The following is a 20,119-nucleotide window of genomic DNA, read 5'->3' as shown; positions in this document are numbered from 1 at the left end:
AGATGATTATGGAAATAATCCTTGAAATACACTATATTGCCAAAAGTATTGGCACCCCCCTTCTAATGAACATGTTTGACTACTTTAGTCATTTCCATGAGAACAAATCTTAATGTTTAAGCATATAATGATATTCTAGGGACTTGTGTGCTTCTAATTTTATAGCAACAGTTTGGACAGGACCCTTTTCTATTCTAACATGACAGTACTTCAGTGTATAAGACACGGTTCACAAAGATTCTTTAAATGCAGACCTTGAGCCAAAAACTCATCACCAAACACCAATGACTTGTATAAGGGTACAGTCATTTTAGACACGTCCAAAACTGTTGCAACAGAGATGGAAATACAGTTTTTAAAGACAGAGGCACTGCCATGTTAGAATAGAAAAGGGTTCTGTCCAAACTGTTGCTATAAAATTAAAAGCACACAAGTCCCTAGAATATCATTATATGCTTAAACATTAAGATTTGTTCTCATGAAAATTACTAAAGTAGTCAAACATGTTCATTAGAAGGGGGGTGCCAATACTTTTGGCAATATAGTGTATTTCTTAATTAAGGCCATTCCTGTTTGGGATATGTTATTGTGCATTGTCGAAAATAAGTAAATCTTCTCTATTTCCAGTTTGTAACGTGGATCATTTATTTAAATATTTAATCTGATTCTCATGTTTAAGAATCTGTTATCTTGAAAAATAATTTATGATAATACTACCCTCTGACTTGGTTTTAAACCTATATTGTTATCCAATTTATGAGCCTTAAAACATCTTAAAATGCACGCATGTAGGTCAGAAAAATCGACATTTTCTCAGGGGAGCATGCCCTCGAACCCCCTAACAGTCTCCATTTAGGGACCTCGGTATGTAGAAAAACCTGTCTAGGACCAGGCTTAATCTCTGTCCGGGAAACCACCCCTTAATGCATAGCACTTAATTAACATTTTTGATTTATGCAAATAAAATAAAAGGGGAAAATAAAGAAAAACCAGATAGGAAAAACAAGACTGAAGTATCAATGTGTGTCTTTGGAGTTATACACATCAGCTGTTGGCTGTTGAATCTGACCTGGGAAATCTTCGTTGATCTCGTCCATCTCTAGAACAACGTCATATGGGACGCCAGCCTCGGCCAGAAGCACATTGAGCTGTCCTGGCATGCGGCCCGCCACCGGGTGAATCCCAAACCTGAGAGACGCACGCATAATAATCCTTATTTTATCAGGTTTACATCAGAATGATTCACTTTTCAACATCAGAACAGATGGGAGTTTATCCCTCATGTTGTAAATTCACCATCTGCGTCGCTTTGATGTAAATACTCTGAGAATGTTTTACACTTTCACTCTTTATTTACAGAAGGGTTGCATATTGTCAGTGTTTTTTTTTTTTATTAGACACAGATGTGTTTTGTCTTCTTTTTAACAGAATTACACTGCTGACCTGCCAAGTGCTCAAGACATTAAAAACTCTGGACGTGAAGTGTGAGAATCAGGCATGCTGTTATTTCTGGAACTTATTACACTGCAGAAAAAAGGCTTATCTTACTTAGTATTTTTGTCTTGTTTCCAGTCAAAACATCTAAAAATTCTTAAATTAAGATGCATTTACTAGATAAGCAAAATGACATAATTTGTGATGCCGGACCACATAACCAGTCACAAGGGTCAATTTCTTTATGAAATTTTTTTTTATTTCCATTGATGTATGGTTTGTTAGGATAGGACAATATTTGGCTGAGATACAACTATTTTAAAATCTGGAATCTGAGGGTCCTTAGCATTGCATATTAAGTTTTGATATATTTATGGTAAGAAATTTACAAAATTTCTTCATGGAACATGATTTTTACTTAATATCCTAATATTTTGTCATAAAAGAGAAATTTATCATTTTGACCCATACGAGTGTATTGTTGGCTATTGCTACAAATATACCTGCGTGACATACTTTTGTGCTAATTCAAACAGAAAACAAGATTATTTTGCTTACCCCATTTGCTTGTTCTAAGCAAAAACTCACTTAATTTTGACTTGTTTTTTTTTGAAAACAAGACAATAATTGTTACTTGTCTAGAAAATCCTTCTTAATTTAAGAATTTGTAGATATCTTGGCTGGAAACAAGACAAAAAAAAAGATCAATCTGCAAAATGGTGACTGTAAAATATGTATTTTAGGTATGGAAAGGACATAGTTTTGATTTGGGATATGGTCATTGCGCTACTTTGGGGGTACTTTAACCCCCACTGTCCTCTTTTTGGAAAATTAAAATATGGTCACCCTAGCTTATCTAGTGCATGCATCGTAATTTAAGAATTTTTACATGTTTTGACTTGAAACAAGACAAAAATACTAAGTTAAATGAGCCATTTTTTGCAGTGTGTGATCAGACCTAAACACTAGTGTGTGAGCATGCGTCTGACCTCACAGTCTTGCCCTGCTCTGTCAACATCTTCACCATGTCAGCGATGGGATACTGAGCCTTGGCCGCACACAGACCCCAGCCTGCGCAGAGAGAACACACACACACACACACACACACAGATTCATGTGGGTTATTAATCGTGTGTATTTTCTGAGAATCTCAGGCGCTGTGAGGTCAGCGAGGAATCCCCCAAACTCCATGTCTCAAAATCCACATTTGCTTCAGGTTTGCTGCTAATAACTGGAGGAGCGTGGAGAATTGTGTCATCGGCCGCGTGTGTGCTGACTTTCAGGGAAATCCATTTGATTGCATTCAGATTGCAGAGTTTCCTGAACTCCAGATGTCTCCCTACAGGACGATCGCGTGTGGAGACGAGACACGCACACATGTGTGACCCGTGTTTCCAGGCTGCTCGGGTTCCTCTCGGTCAGATTTCTCAACTAGGATTTGATTTGAGACTAAAGTAGGCGTTTTATGTATTAAAACAATTAAAGACTTGATGAAACTGCTTAGAGGAATAAACTAATATGCATTATTTAAATCATGCAATACTCATCAGTTAATAATAATTAGTTTGTCGTGACACCAAAATGGTATAAATCAAAGCCAAAATAGATTTCATAATGCTCAATATCAGCACAAATTCAATGGCTATAACTATTGTATCTATATATGATCCTGGACCACGAAACCAGTTTCAGTTTTTCTTTCAAATAATCTTTCCATTGATGTATGGTTTGTTATGATCGGACAATATTTGTCTGAGATACAACTATTTGAAAATCTGGAATCTGAGGGAGCAAAAAAATCTAAATATTGAGAAAATCACCTTTAAAGTTGTTCAAATGAAGTTCTTAGCAATGCATATTACTAATCAAAAATTAAGTTTTGATATATATACGGTAGGAAATTTTAGCTGTATACATATACTCACATTAAGCCATATGTACTAATAGCAAATCTCATCTGGTTAATGTTTATATCGTCTCTAAATGTACACTATCCCATCGTCCAGCTCTGAACTGTGACTGTGAGACATTAAGATATTAGAAACATTAACATTATGAATTTCTGTGCAGCTGCTTTACAACCATGTGGATTAAGAAAAAACTACACAAATTAAACCGACGGATTCGTTTGTAGTTGATTGTGTCTGTGGAGCTTAATGCTTCGTCTAGTGTTTCTGCAGGTGTGTCTGGAAAACAGCAGGGAAACAGATGTGTGTGTGAGAGAGAGAGAGAGAGAGAGAGAGAGAGAGAGAGAGACACTCTCACACACACATCCTTTGGCAAACACTGACCTCATGCGTTCAAACGTCTGAGAAACAGCTTCAGAACTCGGTGACTTTATCTGATGCTCCACAGAAGATCATTTCAACTCATCCTTCAGTTCAAACGAAGACCCAAAAACTATTTTAACAGTAATGCACTTAAACTGAATAGAGATCATACACCTCCATGATTCATGGCCAGAAATGAGGCGCTCCAAATATTTGAGCTGTACAGATGTCAAAATCATAGTTTTTGTTGTAGAACTGCTAGTCTAAAGCAGTGATTCTCATCCAAGAGACCTCAAGATGACGTAAAATTACTTAAAATAAGACAAAACAAACATTAAAATAAGTAAAAATCAAGATATTTATTATTTTAATTCTATGATTTTGTCTTTGAATAATCAGGATTCACATTGAAAACCTGGATATAACAGGAAGACTCGTAAAAAACTGCTTAAAAAAAAGGTATTTCTAGACCTGGAAAAGTCATGTAAATTCATAAAATTGTAAAACTCTATGAGCATTTTTATAGCAACTATACAAACCTGTAATATATTTGTATCAGATGGAAATTGTGAGTAAAATATATATTTAAAAAATTCAGATCCTTGCGTCACAATATGAAGGAATGATTTTTGTGACTTTAACGTTTCAAGGCTGCCATAACTTCACTGCGTTTATCACATTTACTTCTGTTGTCAGTGAATCACTGTAAGCAGTTTTTGCTTTTGAAGGATGAGTTGATGAAAATACAGCACCAACACTGCTAATGCTGCTTAAAGGGACAGTTCACCCAAAAATTCTGCTGTTTGCTTTCTCTCAATTTGTTCCAAACCTGTATGAGTTTCTTTTTTCTGTTGAACACAAGAAAGTATTTTGAAGAATGTTAGAACCAAACCAAAAAAAATACTTTGGAAGTCAGTGGGGACCAGAAACACACACTGGTTTATAACAACTTGAGAAAGAAGAATTTGTGTGTGTGTGCGTGTTTGTTTGTGTGTGTGTGCGTGTTTGTGTGCGTGCGAGAGAGTGCTTATGTTTGTTTGTGTGTGTGTGTGTGTGTATGTGTGAGAGAGAGAGTGTTTGTGTGTGTGTGTGTGTGTGTGTGTGCGTTTTTGTTTGTGTGTGTGTGTGTGTGTGTTTGTGTGCGTGCGAGAGAGTGCTTGTGTTTGCTTGTGTGTGTGTGTGTTTGTTTGTGTGTGTGTGCGCGTGCATGTATGTGTGTGTGTGTGTGAGTGCGTGTTTGTTTGTGTGTGTGTGCTTGTTTGTGTGTGTGTGTGTGCGTGTTTGTTTGTGTGTGTGTGTGTGCGTGCGTATTTGTGTGTGTGTGCGCGTGTGTGCGTGTTTGTTTGTGTGTGTGTGCGTGCGTATTTGTTTGTGTGTGCGTGCGTGCGTGCGTGCGTGCGTGCGAGAGAGTGCTTGTCTTTGTTTGTGTGTGTGTGTGTGTGTGAGTGCGTGTTTGTGTGTGTGTGCGTGCGTATTTGTTTGTGTGTGCATGCGTGCGTGCGAGCGAGAGAGTGCTTGTCTTTGTTTGTGTGTGTGTGTTTGTTTGTTTGTGTGCGTGTATGTGTGTGAGTGTGTGTGCGTGTTTTTGTGACATATGAGGACATAAATTTGTATAATGACAGAATGAGTTTTTTTGAGAAAGTAAAAATGCAGAAGGTTTTCTGTAAGGGGTAGGTTTAGGTGTAGGACGATAGAAAATACAGTTTGTACAGAATAAAAACCATTACACCTATGGAGAGTCCCTACAATTCACAAAAACAAACGTGTGTGTGTGTGTGTGTGTGTGTATATATGTGTGTCACACCAGGTGTTATGATGATGCTGTTGGCCTCTTTGATCATCTCGATCGACTGCTCCACGTTGACCTCGGTGTGTGTGCCAGTGATCTCCATGGGTTTCCCGCCGGCGGTCGACGAGGTTCCGTATCCTCCCAGAATGACGTTTGGCAGCGAGCGGTTCATGGCCTGCAGAAGAACAGAAGAACACACATCAGAAGAAGAGCTGGATGATCATCTCTGGTTAATGGCAGTGTGCTCTCGGTCACTCACCACACACATGATGTAGGACAGGATGGCACCGGACGAGCCGATCAGAGCGCCCACGATGGTCATCAGGTTATTGTCCAGCAGGAATCCCTCGGCACACAGCGCCCATCCAGAGTAACTGTTCAACACCGTGATCACCACGGGCATATCGGCTCCTCCGATGGCTGCGGTGAGCGTCACACCCTACACACACACACACACAAACACACCTGTGTTACTCAGGCCTTCCCATAATGGGTTCGGATGGACTGCTGCGGCAGTCACTGTGTTTAGGGATTCCCAGCATGAAAAATCTAATAACAAAAAATCTGAGTCTTTCTTATTTTAATTTTCTTTTATCGTTGAAGAACCAAGGATTCACAGTCTCGTAAACCTAGTTAGTAGACATCTAGTTAACATGTAGTTACAATAGGGGTGGGCGATATGGAAAAAAAATATTATAATGTTTTAAATATGGATATTTTTCTTACAAAAATGCATTGATTCGCTACAAGAGGCCTTTATTCATCCCCCCGAGCCGTGTGAGGCATGTTTTATTACGGATGGATGCGCTTTATTTGACTACTCTTGAACTATTGAAAAAGAAAACATCCATTCACTGCCATTATAAAGCTTGGAAGAGCAAGGATAATTTTTAATATAACTCTGATTGGTTTCGTCTGAAAGAAGAAAGTCATATACACCTAGGATGGCTTGAGGGTGAGTAAAACATGGGCTAATTTTCATTTTTGAGTTAACTAACCCTTTAATTAGACTTGCTTTTTGATTAATAAAATATAATTTGCCATTAAAAATGGAATCCATAAAAATTTAAACGGAAAAAACGGAATTTGGGAAAAAATAAAACAGATTTCATAAGGCCCTATTTTAGGGTGTTTTGGTGTGTGAGTTTGAGCTCACCATGACGGTGGAGAGGCCGGAGACACCCAGCAAGCATCCCATGCCCGTGTTAAAGCTGTCACTCATCATGAAGGGCACCATCCCGCCCACCGACGCCGCCATCAGACCCGCGTTTAGCATGTGACGCCCCGGCAGCAGCAGAGGAGACGAGTCCAACACACCTGAACACACACACAGGTTCATCCTCATCACAATGAACTAAGATCAGCAGCAAATGACGAATAAAATCACAGTGACGATCAACTGAGAGACATTCAGGCTGAAACACGCAGAGCACACTGTAAAAAATGACCATGAATTTAACAGTAAAAGACTGTAAAAATGCTACAGTAAAAACCTGTTAAATGGTTAACGGTAAGTTCCCCTACCATATACAGTGAAAAACTGTGTTGGACATCACATGTAGTTTTACAGTAGTATACCGTAGTTGGAAGTGAAAAGAACGTGTAATTTACAGTAAATTATCGTATAATTGACATTCCCATTTCAAATCTGATGTTTTTTGTTGTTGTTGAAATAACTATGTTTCTTCTTAATTTTTTCTTATCAGTTTTGTACACTAGGGTTGTATGTTACATCTAATGTTGTTAGATTAATGTTTATTGCATTATTTCAGGTTCATGTGTGTTACCATGATGGTGTTTAGGGTTTGACATAGGGGTGTAAGAAAATATCAATACACGTGAGTATTGCGATATTTTGTTTGACGATACTGTATTGATTCTCAAAAACGGAATATCGATATTTTAAAAAAAAAAATCATATCCCGACAGCTAGATAGCAGTCTTCATCTCTGAACTTAAACAGTGACAGGAAATACTAGCATTAGAGCACACCACTAATGTTAGCGTTAATATAGTTCGCTGCCAGTAATGGAGGATAAAAGAATTGTTCCAGTTCCCGTTTCGGTGTACAAAGCTGAAGTGTGGCGTCATTTGGGCTTGGTAACATCCGCTCCGGGGCCGCAGCACCGGTGCCACTACGGTCCCACCGCTTGCCGCATCCTGTGTGAAAAGCCTTTGCACGGGGCGCGGCGGGCGGCAGGGTTGCTGCGCGGCTGCAGCTTTCTCTCGTGTTGGGGGCGTTTTGTTCAGTTGGGCGGTGCTCGCGTCGCGGTCTCGGCGATTCCACGCAGAACATAAATACAAACTGAAAAACCTGTGAAATACAAGTTGAAAGGTTCTGAGAATGTTAAACATCTGTATTTGTTTTGTTTTCTTTAAGAATCCAGCAAGCACTTTATTTTTCATTAATACTAATTAATGTCATTTTTTGTTCAGATCAAAATGTTATGACATTGTATATTACAATTGTAAACTTAAACTGTGAACCTTTTAAAGCAGGGTCTAAAAATATACATGGTCTTTTTTATAAAATACATTTTATACATTAAACTAAAGAATCCTGCAAGCACTTTAATTTGTCCCCCTTGACTCGTTGTACTGCACAAAAAGTGGTTCAATAACATTGAATGTTACAGGGACTAATAATTGCAAACGCAGATCCCAGTGTGTTCTGGTTAAACAGTATTTATTTATTTATTGCTAAGATTTGCATATAGTGGTGTGCTCTTAATGACAGCTTTCCTAAAAATATATCCTATTCCTAAATTAAGAAATATCCCAATATATCGCCTTGCTTACAGTATCGCAATATATCGTATCGCAACCCCTGTATCGTGATACGTATCGTATCGCCAGATTCTTGCCAATACACAGCCCTAGTTTGACACTATGCACCTTCTATATATGTTAGTATTTAAAAGCTTTTTGCGATAGGCTTTGGTTCATCATGTGACTTTCTCATCACCACCTGCTTTTGGTGGTTATCGGCGTATTATAAAGGTACAAAACAGATTTCAGTACTTCAATTGGTTGGTATATTAACATTATATCAGTTAATGAAATTACGGTATTTAACTGTAAATTTCAGTTAAAACCGTAAAACCTAAAATGTTGCTACCGTAGTTTTTACGGTATAATTCTGGCAACCACAGCTGCTCTTTTTTTACTGTAAAATATACAGAATTTTTTTTACAGTGCAGATCCCGACTAAAATCAGATGCTATTTTGTGTTTTATTGCAACAAATCCACCTTGTAACTTTCCGTAGGCGACCAGAGAGCCGCTGAAGGTCACTCCGCCGATGTAGGTGCCCAGATACGCCACGATCTTCAGCACGCCAGCGGCCGGATGGGCATCCAGGTGCGGGTGCTCAATCATAAACTCGGCAACGCAGGTGAGAACCGCCGCCAGACCCACCAGACTATGGAACGCAGCGACCAGCTGAGGCAGATCCGAGATCTCGATGCGCTTGGCGAGGGTCAGACCTGAGGATGTGACATAAAACACACAATCAATGTGATAAAGCAGATTAGGTCACAAGTCAAATCAAGTCACATTTTTATAAGCTGTCTACCCCAAAAAACGAGCTTTACAGGACACAAAAGTACAGTGCAACGTGTCATGTGACCCTTGACCACAAAACATTTACATTACATTTACATTTATGCATTTAGCAAACGCTTTTATCCAAAGCGACTTACATTGCATTCAAGTTACAGTTTTGACATTTTATCAGCTCTTGAGTGTCAATTTAATTTAAGTGTCAATTTTTCGAAATTGAGATTTATACATCATCAGAAAGCTGAATAAATAAGTTTTCCATTGATGTATGGTTTGTTATGATGGACAATATTTGTCTGAGATACAACTATTTGAAAATCTGGAATCTGAGGGAGCAAAAAAATCTAAATATTGAGAAAATCACCTCTAAAGTTGTTCAAATTAAGTCCTTAGCAATGCATATTACTAATCAAAAATTAAGTTTTGATATATTTATGGTAAGAAATTTACTAAATATCTTCATGGAACATGATCTTTACTTAATATCCTAATGATTTTTGTCATAAAAGAAAAATTTATAATTTTGACCCATGCAATGTATTTTTGGCTATTGCTACAAATATACCCCAGCGACTTAAGACTGGTTTTGTGGTCCAGGGTCACATATTAAGTTTTTTTGGGTCGACAGCTTATAAAAAAGTAGTGCGTGTCTGTCTCTACTTCAATATTGCGTTACTCCCTAAAAAAATAATTAATTAAGTTACTTAGTTACTTTTTATGGAAAGTAATGTGTTACGTTACTTTTGAGTTAATTTATCAATTTGGGCAGGGTTTGCTTGTTTGTTTTTAATATAAAAAAGTTGTTCTTTTACAAATGTAAAAGCTCTTTCACAACAAAAGTTAAATGAATGCGCCTCAGGCTGAAGGAAATGTAGATTCACATCTGTACAGTAGAGTACAGTAAACTAATCACATGAAGAATGTGACGCAGGAGAAGAAAGTTCAACACTATTCAGCAATAACTAAAATCAAACACAAATGTGTCATTTTTGCTTAGGTTGAACTGGATCATCATGGTCAGTAGCATAGACATTAGCTAATAAAATGGGATTGGATACATATTCATCTTATTTACAATAAGATGAATATGTATAATTTTGTATAATATTCTGAGTTTGCATTTGACTGTTTTTATTGATTTTGAGGAACACTGAATGTGTTTTGGTGCAGGTGAGATGAGTAAATATATGTTCATAATTAGTCTAGAACTACATTAAGATCATGTTCACACAGTGCACTTACTGCATTTACGCCTGATTTCTCTCAACATGGCAACACGAGAGCTGTCAGTCAATACCAAATACTAATTTCTTACTAATTTTGAACTGCTGATTCCAAGAATAGTGTCTGTTTTGCTCTTTCACTTCATTTTTTCTCACTAAATATGATCCATTTGTATCATTTTTGCTTTGGACACCCATTTGTGTGGTGAAGAAGTCTTGTATTCTGCCTTAATCAGTAGAGAAATAGCACAGACACGTGATTCCTATGGGAATCTGAGCCAGATTACAAATATCTGATCAATTCTCAGTCCATTTTCGCATGTATGAGATTATTTCATGCCGAATCCTGATTTCAAGGTCAGAATTATGGCTAGAGAAAGAAGAAAATTTAAACATGAGCCTGATGCTTTCTGCTTTTTACAGCATCCAAACTGCCAGAGAAATCACAGATTTTGTGAAAAAAGAGCTTATTAGTAAACTCATTCTTTGACATTAAATGGAGTATTTAAACATATTTTTCCACTTCTTTGCTGATTGCAAGAAAAACAAGACATTTTGAAGACTTCTTTTTGTCATTAAAACCCAGACTTAAAATTAAGACTTTGACTGCTTTTGATAAATGCATTTAACCTGAAACAAATGTATAATTTGAAAAATGTCTGCCTTATTTTGTGAAAAACTGTACACGATGGAAAGTTTTTATTGATATTTTTGAACTCTGCATCATCAAATTAAGTCCTATTATGCCTTTTTTTGCAAATCAGCCGATCTGTAGGTGAGTGTGATCGGGACTTCAGTCTGAGTCTGAGCAATAATCCAGAGCGGCGGAGGAATGAGTTCTTACCCAGAGTTCCACCTGTGGCCATGGCGAGGGACATCTGTGACAGGAGCTCAGGCGAGGGCTTCAGAGCACCCAGCGTAGCTGCGATTCCTCCGGCCACCCCGATCATTCCCAGAGCATTACCCAGGCGACTGGTGCCCTGAGCCGAGAGTCCAGCCAGAGCGCCCACACAACACAGACCCGAGCCCAGATACATCATCTACACACACACACTGATAAAGACCCGAGCCCAGATACATCATCTACACACACACACACACTGATTCAGACCCGAGCCCAGATACATCATCTACACACACACACACACTGATTCAGACCTGAGCCCAGATACATCATCTACACACACACACAGATTCAGACCCGAGCCCAGATACATCATCTCCACGCACACACACACACACTGATTCAGACCCAAGCCCAGATACATCATCTACACACACACACACTGATTCAGTCCTGAGGGTAGATACATCATCTCCACACACACACACACACACACTCTCTCTCATATCTCTCTCTGATTATAGAGTCACATGACTCTCACACACATACACACACACACAAACGCAGCACCTGCTCGATGCTGTATCCTCCAGCCAGAGACACCCCGTATCCGCCCACAAACGCCAGGCCGGGCAGAGAGTAGAGGTAGTTGTGCTCCGGAGGGTCTGTTGGCCTCTTAAACATATCCAGCATCCTCTGTGTGATCAGGAACCCACCTGAAGAGCAGATCAAGCAGATCAGGCATCAGTGCTGTGTGTGATCTGTGCTTCTCAGCACTGTGTGAAAGCCATAGATTAAATATGTGTAATATGAAAAGACAACAAAAAAAAGATCGCCAACCAGGAGTTAATATTTAATATTAACCTAACTTCATTAAAATGCTAAAAATATATATAATAAGGACGCCAATTAAAATCATATTTCTTTTCGCCCTCAATAACCAGTTTTTGCTGACAAATATATAGTTCTTGAAAATAAAATTACAAAATCACAAAATGAATCGTGGTTAATTTCACCTACATTGACACTCCCAATGTTCGTTATAGTTACTATTATATAAAGCAGGGAGTCTTTGAATATTGTGTTTATGTCATAAAGGTCGGGGACTGCTTGTTTATGGGCTGTTGTGATATGTTGTGGTTTATGGGATGTATTCTCAGATTGGTTCCTCTCTGACCTGCAATGTTGATGGAGGACACAAATGCAGCGAGCAGCGCCAGAGATTCAGGGATAGATGATGGTGTGAGACCTCCACCCATCAGCACCAGCCCACCCACCGCCGTCAGACCTGCACACACACACACACACACATCAGTACACACACACACATCCGTACACACACACACACACACACACATCAGTACACACACACACACACACACACACATCAGTACATCAGTACACACACACACACACACACACAAACACACATTAGTACATCAGTACACACACACACACACACACACACACGATCAGGTGTCTCTGATCTCACCTGAGATGGCATTGGTCACTGACATGAGCGGCGAGTGCAGTGCCGGAGTCACGCCCCACACTGTGTGATATCCCACAATTCCAGCGAGGCCAAAGGTCGTCACCATCTGAGTGAAGGCAGCGTTAGGAGAGGCGATACCCAAACCCATCACGGTCGAGAGACCTTCACAACAGCACAGAGAGAGAGAGAGAGAGAGAGAGAGAGTGTTCCTCCATAACAGTGTTTCATTCATTTGTGCATTAGTTTTTTTCCTCAATCATTCATTAATTATGTAAATTTTATTAGTTTGTTGTTAATTTATTCATTATTTGTGACCCTGGAGCACAAAAGCAGTCATGAGTAGCACAGGTATATTTGTAGAAATAGCCAACAATACATTGTCAAAATTATACATTTCTCTTTTATGACAAAAATCATTAGGATATTAAGATCATGTTCCATGAAGATATTTAGTAAATTTCCTACCGTAAATATATCAAAACTTCATTTTTGATTAGTAATATGCATTGCTAAGAACTTCATTTGAACAACTTTAAAGGAGATTTTCTCAATATTTAGATTTTTTTGCTCCCTCAGATTCCAGATGTTCTAATAGTTGCATCTCAGACAAATATTGTCCTGTCATAACAAACCATACATCAATGGAAAGATTATTTATTCAGATTTCAGATGTTGTATAAATCTCAATTTCAAAAAATGTACCCTTATGACTGGTTTTGTGGTCCAGGGTCACATTAAATTTATTGCCATATCAGCCACACAGACGATTTCACAGCAGATACAGATTCAACATTCGATAAACACAAATTTCTAATTATTAACATACAAAAATACATAAAAACATACAAAATAACTCTATACTAGTTTTGTCCTGATTTATAATATTCATGCATTCATTCACTGGGCTGTTCATTCATTTGTTTGTTCAACCATCCATTCGTTCATTTATGCATTCATTTCTTGATCCGCTCATTCATTCATTCAATGGCTTGTTTATTCATGTATGCCTTTACTCATGCATTCATTCATTGATCCTTTCATTAATCTGCAAAACCATACACTAATTCTAATTCTTTTGACTCAGTTTTCAATTTCATAAAACATTTTTTGCAAAACAAACACAACAGTTCTCTATGTAACACACAAACATCTAACAGGGATTCATATTATGGCAAAGGTGTTTGCAAATGTTTGTTTTTGAGATGTGTTTGTGATATTTTGAATGCATTGCTTCATTTTGCAAGAAATGTGAAGCATTTTGCATTTTGTGTGCAATTCTTGGATTTGTGTGTAAAGTTTTGAAAAAAAAAAGAGGTTTTGAAAATGTGTATAAGCAGTTGAAAAAAAAATGTAATAGTATTTTTGTCATAGATTATGATGATATAATTTTTAATTTGTTATTTTTCATTAAAATTAAGTTGTCTATATTTAGTAGATTGTGTTTAACACACAAAAGAGTAATGGTCAGATCACCACACTGAGGCATTCGACATTGATTTAAAAAAAAAAAAAACAACAACACTGGTATCGGATAGGAATCGGCCGATACTCAGAATTTTTGGGATCGGATCGGTTCTGCAAAAATGGTATCGGTGCATCCCTACCTTTCATTAATTTGCTCATTCACTCGTTTGGTTTCTGACCTGCTGTGTAGACGCCCGCTGATGTCATGGTGCGTCTGAAAGGGGAGATTTCCACCTTTTTCTCAGCTTCCAGCTCAGCGACGCTCTTCTGTTTGGTGGGTGCCGGCGGCGGAGTGGTTTTTGGCAGCGGCGCAGGGAAAAGATTCTTACCTTGCTGCAAACAGAAAAATAAAACATGAATATACGCACACAATCAAACAGATGAAATACAGTCAAACCAAAATGTATTCAGACACCTTCTAACATAATCACAGTTTATTTGTTATAGTTTAGAAAATGGTAATAAATTATGAGAAGAGCTCAGAGTTAAACTGCGTCAGAACAAACTGATCTTGATAATGTCAGATAACTTTGATAGAAAGGTATGTAATGAATTGGGTTGAATAGCTGTCCGCTGTTAAATTTAAGAACATAATTAGATAATACCAATTTAGCTCAACTAATTACCAAGCAATGCTTCATTTAGTTCAGTCTGTGGTGGAAAAACATCGCATTAGCAATTAAAGAAAAACACTTCAGCAAAACATGCTCAGCTCAAAGTGTCTGAATACTTTTTGATCCCAGATTTTTACTGGTAGTCCACTGTATGAAGAATTTTTGGGTGTAATGTGTCACAGTTTATTTTATTTTGCTATCCTCACTTACATAAATGAACTATAGTATCCTGCACCCACTAGTAAAATAATATCTGGTGTCTGAATCATTTTTGGTTTGAATGTATATAATGAGGAAGTTTTAGTTTATTTGGGTTCGATCACCTTCATCACCATCGTCCCTCTGATCACGTGATCCAGCGTCCCGTAGTCGAACTCGTCGCAGGGCTCAAAGTGGAAGAACTCTTTATCAGGGCTGATGGCCTTCAGCAGCTTGATGATGTTGTTGGAGTAGAGCGAGCTGGCCTGTGTGGGCATCCGGCTGGGCAGATCCGTGTAGCCGATGTGTGTCACACCCCGATGGAGGTACAGCTCTCCGGGTTTGGTGGTCTCGATGTTTCCTCCGGCCTCCGCCGCCAGATCCACCACCACCGACCCATCTCGCATGCTCTCCACCATCTCACGCTTGATCAGCACCGGAGCACGCTTTCCTGAACACACACGGCTGATCAAACTAGGGTTTATGAGGAGTAGTTTAAAGGGTTAATTCACCCAAAAATGAAAATTAGCCCATGAGTTACCCACCCTCAATGCATCCTAGGTGTATATGACTTCTTCTTTCAGACGAATCCAATCGGAGTGATATTAAAAATTATTCTTGCTCTTCCAAGCTTTATAATGGCAGTGAATGGGTGTTTTTGTTCAACAGTCCAAAAGAAGTCAAATAAAGTGCATCCATCCATAATAAAATGTGCCTTACATGGCTCCGGGAAGTGAATAAAGGCCTCCTGTAGTGATTTTTGTATGAAAAATATCCATATTTAAAACGTTATAAACACTTTTCTCTCACTTTCACTCGGTGATTAGTGATGAACGCGGAAGTGTGGAGGAGAGAGTGAGCAAAACAAAACACCGGTCACCCTTTTTTAATTTTTAATATAACTCCGATTGGATTCGTCTGAGCATGCCTTGAAGGGGAGTAAAACATGGGCTACTTTTCATTTTTGGGTGAACTAACCCTTTAAAACTTATAAAAATGTAAGGAATAAACTGAACAGAACACAGTGGGCCCTATAATACACCCGGCACAATGTGATGCCAGGCGTGACGCAAGCGTTTTTGCTAGTTTCAGCCTGACGCAGTTATCATTTTCACATCCAGCGGAGCGTTGTTTAAATAGCAAATGCACTTTTGTGCGAACATGGGTGTGCTGGTCTGAAAACAAGGTGTGTTCAGGAGCTTTGCTATTGTGAGGCAAATAAAAACGACTACGCAAATTGAGCAACTAAAACCTGGTCTAGCCCTGTTTTAACGATCTAAGGTGCACTTAGAGCTTGTCCGAATCCACTTTTGATAGTTTAACGCCGGTAAAAACGTTCGATATTTCAATATTTTCTCTAAATGTGAATGTCTTGTATTAGCAACAAGACATAATTCATTTTACAGAAAAAAAAGCTTTTGGCTTGAATATCCCTGCTCACAAACACTAGAATATGGAAATAACTTTTTACTGAACCTTCTGAATTCTGATCACAAAGCAAAAAAGTGCTGTTTTTTTGTCCTGTTTTCCAGTGCAAATGTACAAAGATTCTTAAGATACATTTACTGGAGAAACAAAATAATAAAACAAGTCTTGTTTTCTGATAAACTGATCAAAATGAAGTGAGTTTATGATTAAAACAAGAACAAATATCTGCCAATGGGCTCAGAAAAATCAACTTAATTCAAAAGGAAAGCAAGCTTTCATTCCCCATTTGTTCTCATTTTAATCATAAACTCACTTGATTTTGTTCAGCTTCTCAGTAAACAAGACTTCATTCAACAATCATTTTTTATCTCCAGCAAATGTATCTTGAATTAAGGACATTTAAATGTTTCTACTGGAAAACAAGATAAAAATACTGAGGAAGATATTTGTTTTTGCAGTGCATGCAACATTTAATGCCACGACTTCATGAATTTAAAAATTCAAATGTCAAATGCAACATGACTCCAGCATAACATGAGCGAATTACACTTACCGTCAAACCAAAATTTATTCAGACACCTTCATCATTTCTCACATTATATCACAGTTTATTCACTATAGTTTAGAAAATCGTAATAAATTAATGAGAAGAGCTCAGAGTTAAACTGCGTCAGAACAAATTGATCTTGATAAAGTCAGATAACTTTGATAGAAAGGAATGTAATGAATTGTGTTGAATAGCTGTCAGCTGTTAAATTTAAGAACACAATTAGATAAAACCAATTTAGCTCAACTAATTACCAAGCAATGCTTCATTTAGTTCAGTCTGTGGTGGAAAAACACTTCAGCAAAACATGCTCAGCTCAAAGTGAGTTTTTGATCCCAAATTTTTACTGGTAGTCCACTGTATGAAGAATTTTTGGGTGTATTATGTCACAGTTTACTTTAGTGCTATCCTCACTTACATAAATGAACTACAATGTCCTGCACCCACTGCTAAAAAAATATCAAAAGTTATATCTCTGAATTATTTTTGGTTTGACTGTAAACAATAAGAAATAAACAGTACAAATAATTCGTTTTCTATGCTGTGTTCACCAGGAATCAGAGCCGTGCTGATGACGATGTCGACGTCCTTGCACTGTTTGGTAAACAGACTCATCTCTGCCTCCAGGAACTCTTTAGACATCTCTTTGGCGTATCCTCCGACCCCTTCGCCCGACTCGGCGATGTGGATCTCCAGCGGCTCCGCTCCGAATGACTTGAACTGCTCCAGTGCTGCCGGTCTAACAGGAGACACACAGACAGTCAGAACGGCTTCAGTTTGATCTCAGGTTCAGATTGATAAAGCAACGTCACACACACCTGGTGTCGAATCCTCTGACTATGGCACCCATTGATTTAGCAGCTCCAGCCGCAGCCAGACCCGCGACACCGCCACCGATAACCAGCACCTACACACACACCGCTCCCTTTAGTAATGTTTACTTTGTTAATGCTTCTGTGAAAGCTTGAGAAATCATATTCAATTAGCAAAAGCCTTATTTATTCACCTGTTTGTGTATATTTGGAGAGTTAAGTAACACTTAAAAGTGTCTGAATGTCAGCATCATGTGACATTCATTCCAAATAAAGATTTTTAAAACAAAACATTTCACAGAAAAAAAATATTTGTAATAGTAAAACATCAGTTCTAGTGGAATATTACATTTACATGTATGTATTTGGCAGATGATTTATTCATAGGACTTCTACACTGTAAAAAAAAAAAAAAAAAAGTTGTTGCATAAACTTAAAACAACAAGTTGAGAAAACTCAAAAAAACCTGCTGAAGCTGGTTGCCTTAAACTTTTAAGTTTGCTCAATTTTTTTTTTTACAGTGTAGGTTATTTATTTATTTTTATTTTTCTGGAGTTCATGCATTCTCTGGGAATCAAACCTTACTCTACAGGGAAGAATAAGGAAGAGTTTAAATACATGTTAAATTCAATGCATTCACATACTGAATTTATCACATGGTCAGTATTGGATTTTATTGATACAATAATAACATGTTTAAACTTGTACAAATACTGGTACAATCTATACTAGTAAAATATTAGTAAAAATACAATACTAGTCAAATCTGTATATTAAATGTGTTAAATAATATTCCAAATGTTACCGTCCTGTGACCTTTTTAAGTATAATCACATTAGGCCATATTGTGATTCCTGATTATTTTATTTCAGTTTTAGCTTTAGTTATTTTAGTACATCAAGTTGAAATGAAAATAAGAAATTTTGCCTTGGAAACTTTGGAAACTATCTGAAATAAAAAATTAATCCCCCCATTTTTTAACATAGACGTAAAAGTGCACTATTCAAACTTAAATTGTTATACAGTAATTCATGAACGAATACATTTTGTAATATGATTTTGAAGTACCATTTCTGTGGTAATGCAATGTCTGATTTTAAAATGGTTTCCACATGATGAATTTTGAGGTTTTAAGCTTTCAATTAATATATACTTTATGATGATTTCTAAAATGTGATAGGGAAAAAGTCACTTTTAGTGACAAAGGTCAGAACTCCTGTTAAGATGTAGATTTCTTTTATGCCAAAAATCATTAGGATATTAAGTAAAGATCATGTTCCAAGAAGATATTTAGTAAATTTCCTACCATAAATATATCAAAACTTCATTTCTGATTAGTAATATGCATTGCTAAGAACTTAATTTGAACAACTTTAAAGGAGATTTTCTCAATATTTAGATTTTTTTGCTCCCTCAGATTCCAGATTTTCAAATAGTTGCATCTCAGACAAATATTGTCCTATCATAACAAACCATACATCAATGAAAAGATTATTTATTCATGATTTATTCTTATTTATGACCCTTATGACTGGTTTTGTGGTCCAGGGTCACATATATTTGTCATGATTAGATGACAGTTAAGAGATTAAATTTAATAAACATTTATTTTACTTGAAGTAACAAATTTACATTTTATGGTTTTAGCTTTAGTTTTAGTTAACTATAATAATCCTGGACAGACGTGTTCTGTACCTTCGCCGGAGGAACTTTTCCTGCCGCTGTGATCTGACCAGTGAAAAACCTTCCGAAGTGATTGGCTGCGAGAACCACAGCCTTATACCTGCAGACGAGAGCGTTATGAATGAGATTATCATCATCACACAGAGATCTCACACACACACAGAGCGGGATCAGCGGTCTCGTCTCACCCTGCGATGTTGGCCATGGAGCTGAGCGCGTCATATCCCTGTGCAATGGTGACCCGTGGCACCTGGTCCATCGCCAGCACCGTACACTGCTGTTTGCTCAGTCTGTCCATCAGCTCGGGGTTCTGCGCCGGGTAGACGAAGCTCACCAGTGTGGATCTGGGCTTCAGGAGGTCTGCCTCATGCACCTTCAAACCCTCGTTAAACACTGGCCCTCGAACCTGCGACACACGTCAGATGCCAATCATTAAACCACACAAAAACACTCATTGTATGAGCTGAAACAGCCAGTGTTAAGGTATGTTCACGAGATATGAACTCAGAATTACGAGACATGATCTCAGAATTAAGATATGAACTCAAAATTGCAAGATGTAAACTCAGAATTGAGATGTAAACTCAGAATTGAGCTTTGAACTCAGAATTGCAAGATGTAAACTCAGAATTGAGCTTTGAACTCAGAATTGCAAGATGTAAACTCAGAATTGAGCTTTGAACTCAGAATTGCAAGATGTAAACTCAGAATTGAGCTTTGAACTCAGAATTGCAAGATGTAAACTCAGAATTGCAAGATAT

At 37.8% G+C, this 20,119-nt stretch overlaps 1 protein-coding gene across 2 annotated transcripts in view; it reads right to left on the bottom strand.

Annotated features, from left to right (window-relative positions):
* Nucleotides 1-20,119, bottom strand: part of nnt2 (nicotinamide nucleotide transhydrogenase 2) — a 40,199-nt gene that overhangs the window by 4,558 nt on the left and 15,522 nt on the right. For both annotated transcript variants that reach the window (XM_079446020.1, XM_079446021.1), the window contains 16 exons: nucleotides 19,547-19,764; nucleotides 19,371-19,458; nucleotides 17,682-17,770; nucleotides 17,415-17,602; nucleotides 15,014-15,339; nucleotides 14,256-14,409; nucleotides 12,613-12,774; nucleotides 12,298-12,408; nucleotides 11,691-11,836; nucleotides 11,121-11,316; nucleotides 8,744-8,977; nucleotides 6,650-6,810; nucleotides 5,753-5,932; nucleotides 5,509-5,668; nucleotides 2,424-2,505; nucleotides 1,070-1,188 (listed from right to left, as the gene is read on the bottom strand). In XM_079446020.1, coding sequence (XP_079302146.1) covers nucleotides 1,070-1,188; nucleotides 2,424-2,505; nucleotides 5,509-5,668; nucleotides 5,753-5,932; nucleotides 6,650-6,810; nucleotides 8,744-8,977; nucleotides 11,121-11,316; nucleotides 11,691-11,836; nucleotides 12,298-12,408; nucleotides 12,613-12,774; nucleotides 14,256-14,409; nucleotides 15,014-15,339; nucleotides 17,415-17,602; nucleotides 17,682-17,770; nucleotides 19,371-19,458; nucleotides 19,547-19,764 — 2,614 coding nt within the window. The remainder of the gene's footprint in view (nucleotides 1-1,069; nucleotides 1,189-2,423; nucleotides 2,506-5,508; nucleotides 5,669-5,752; nucleotides 5,933-6,649; nucleotides 6,811-8,743; nucleotides 8,978-11,120; nucleotides 11,317-11,690; nucleotides 11,837-12,297; nucleotides 12,409-12,612; nucleotides 12,775-14,255; nucleotides 14,410-15,013; nucleotides 15,340-17,414; nucleotides 17,603-17,681; nucleotides 17,771-19,370; nucleotides 19,459-19,546; nucleotides 19,765-20,119) is intronic.

This window comes from Barbus barbus (assembly GCF_936440315.1).
Source record: "Barbus barbus genome assembly, chromosome: 22".
NCBI classification, from domain to species: domain Eukaryota; kingdom Metazoa; phylum Chordata; class Actinopteri; order Cypriniformes; family Cyprinidae; genus Barbus; species Barbus barbus.
This window is presented reverse-complemented; position numbering and strand designations above follow the sequence as displayed.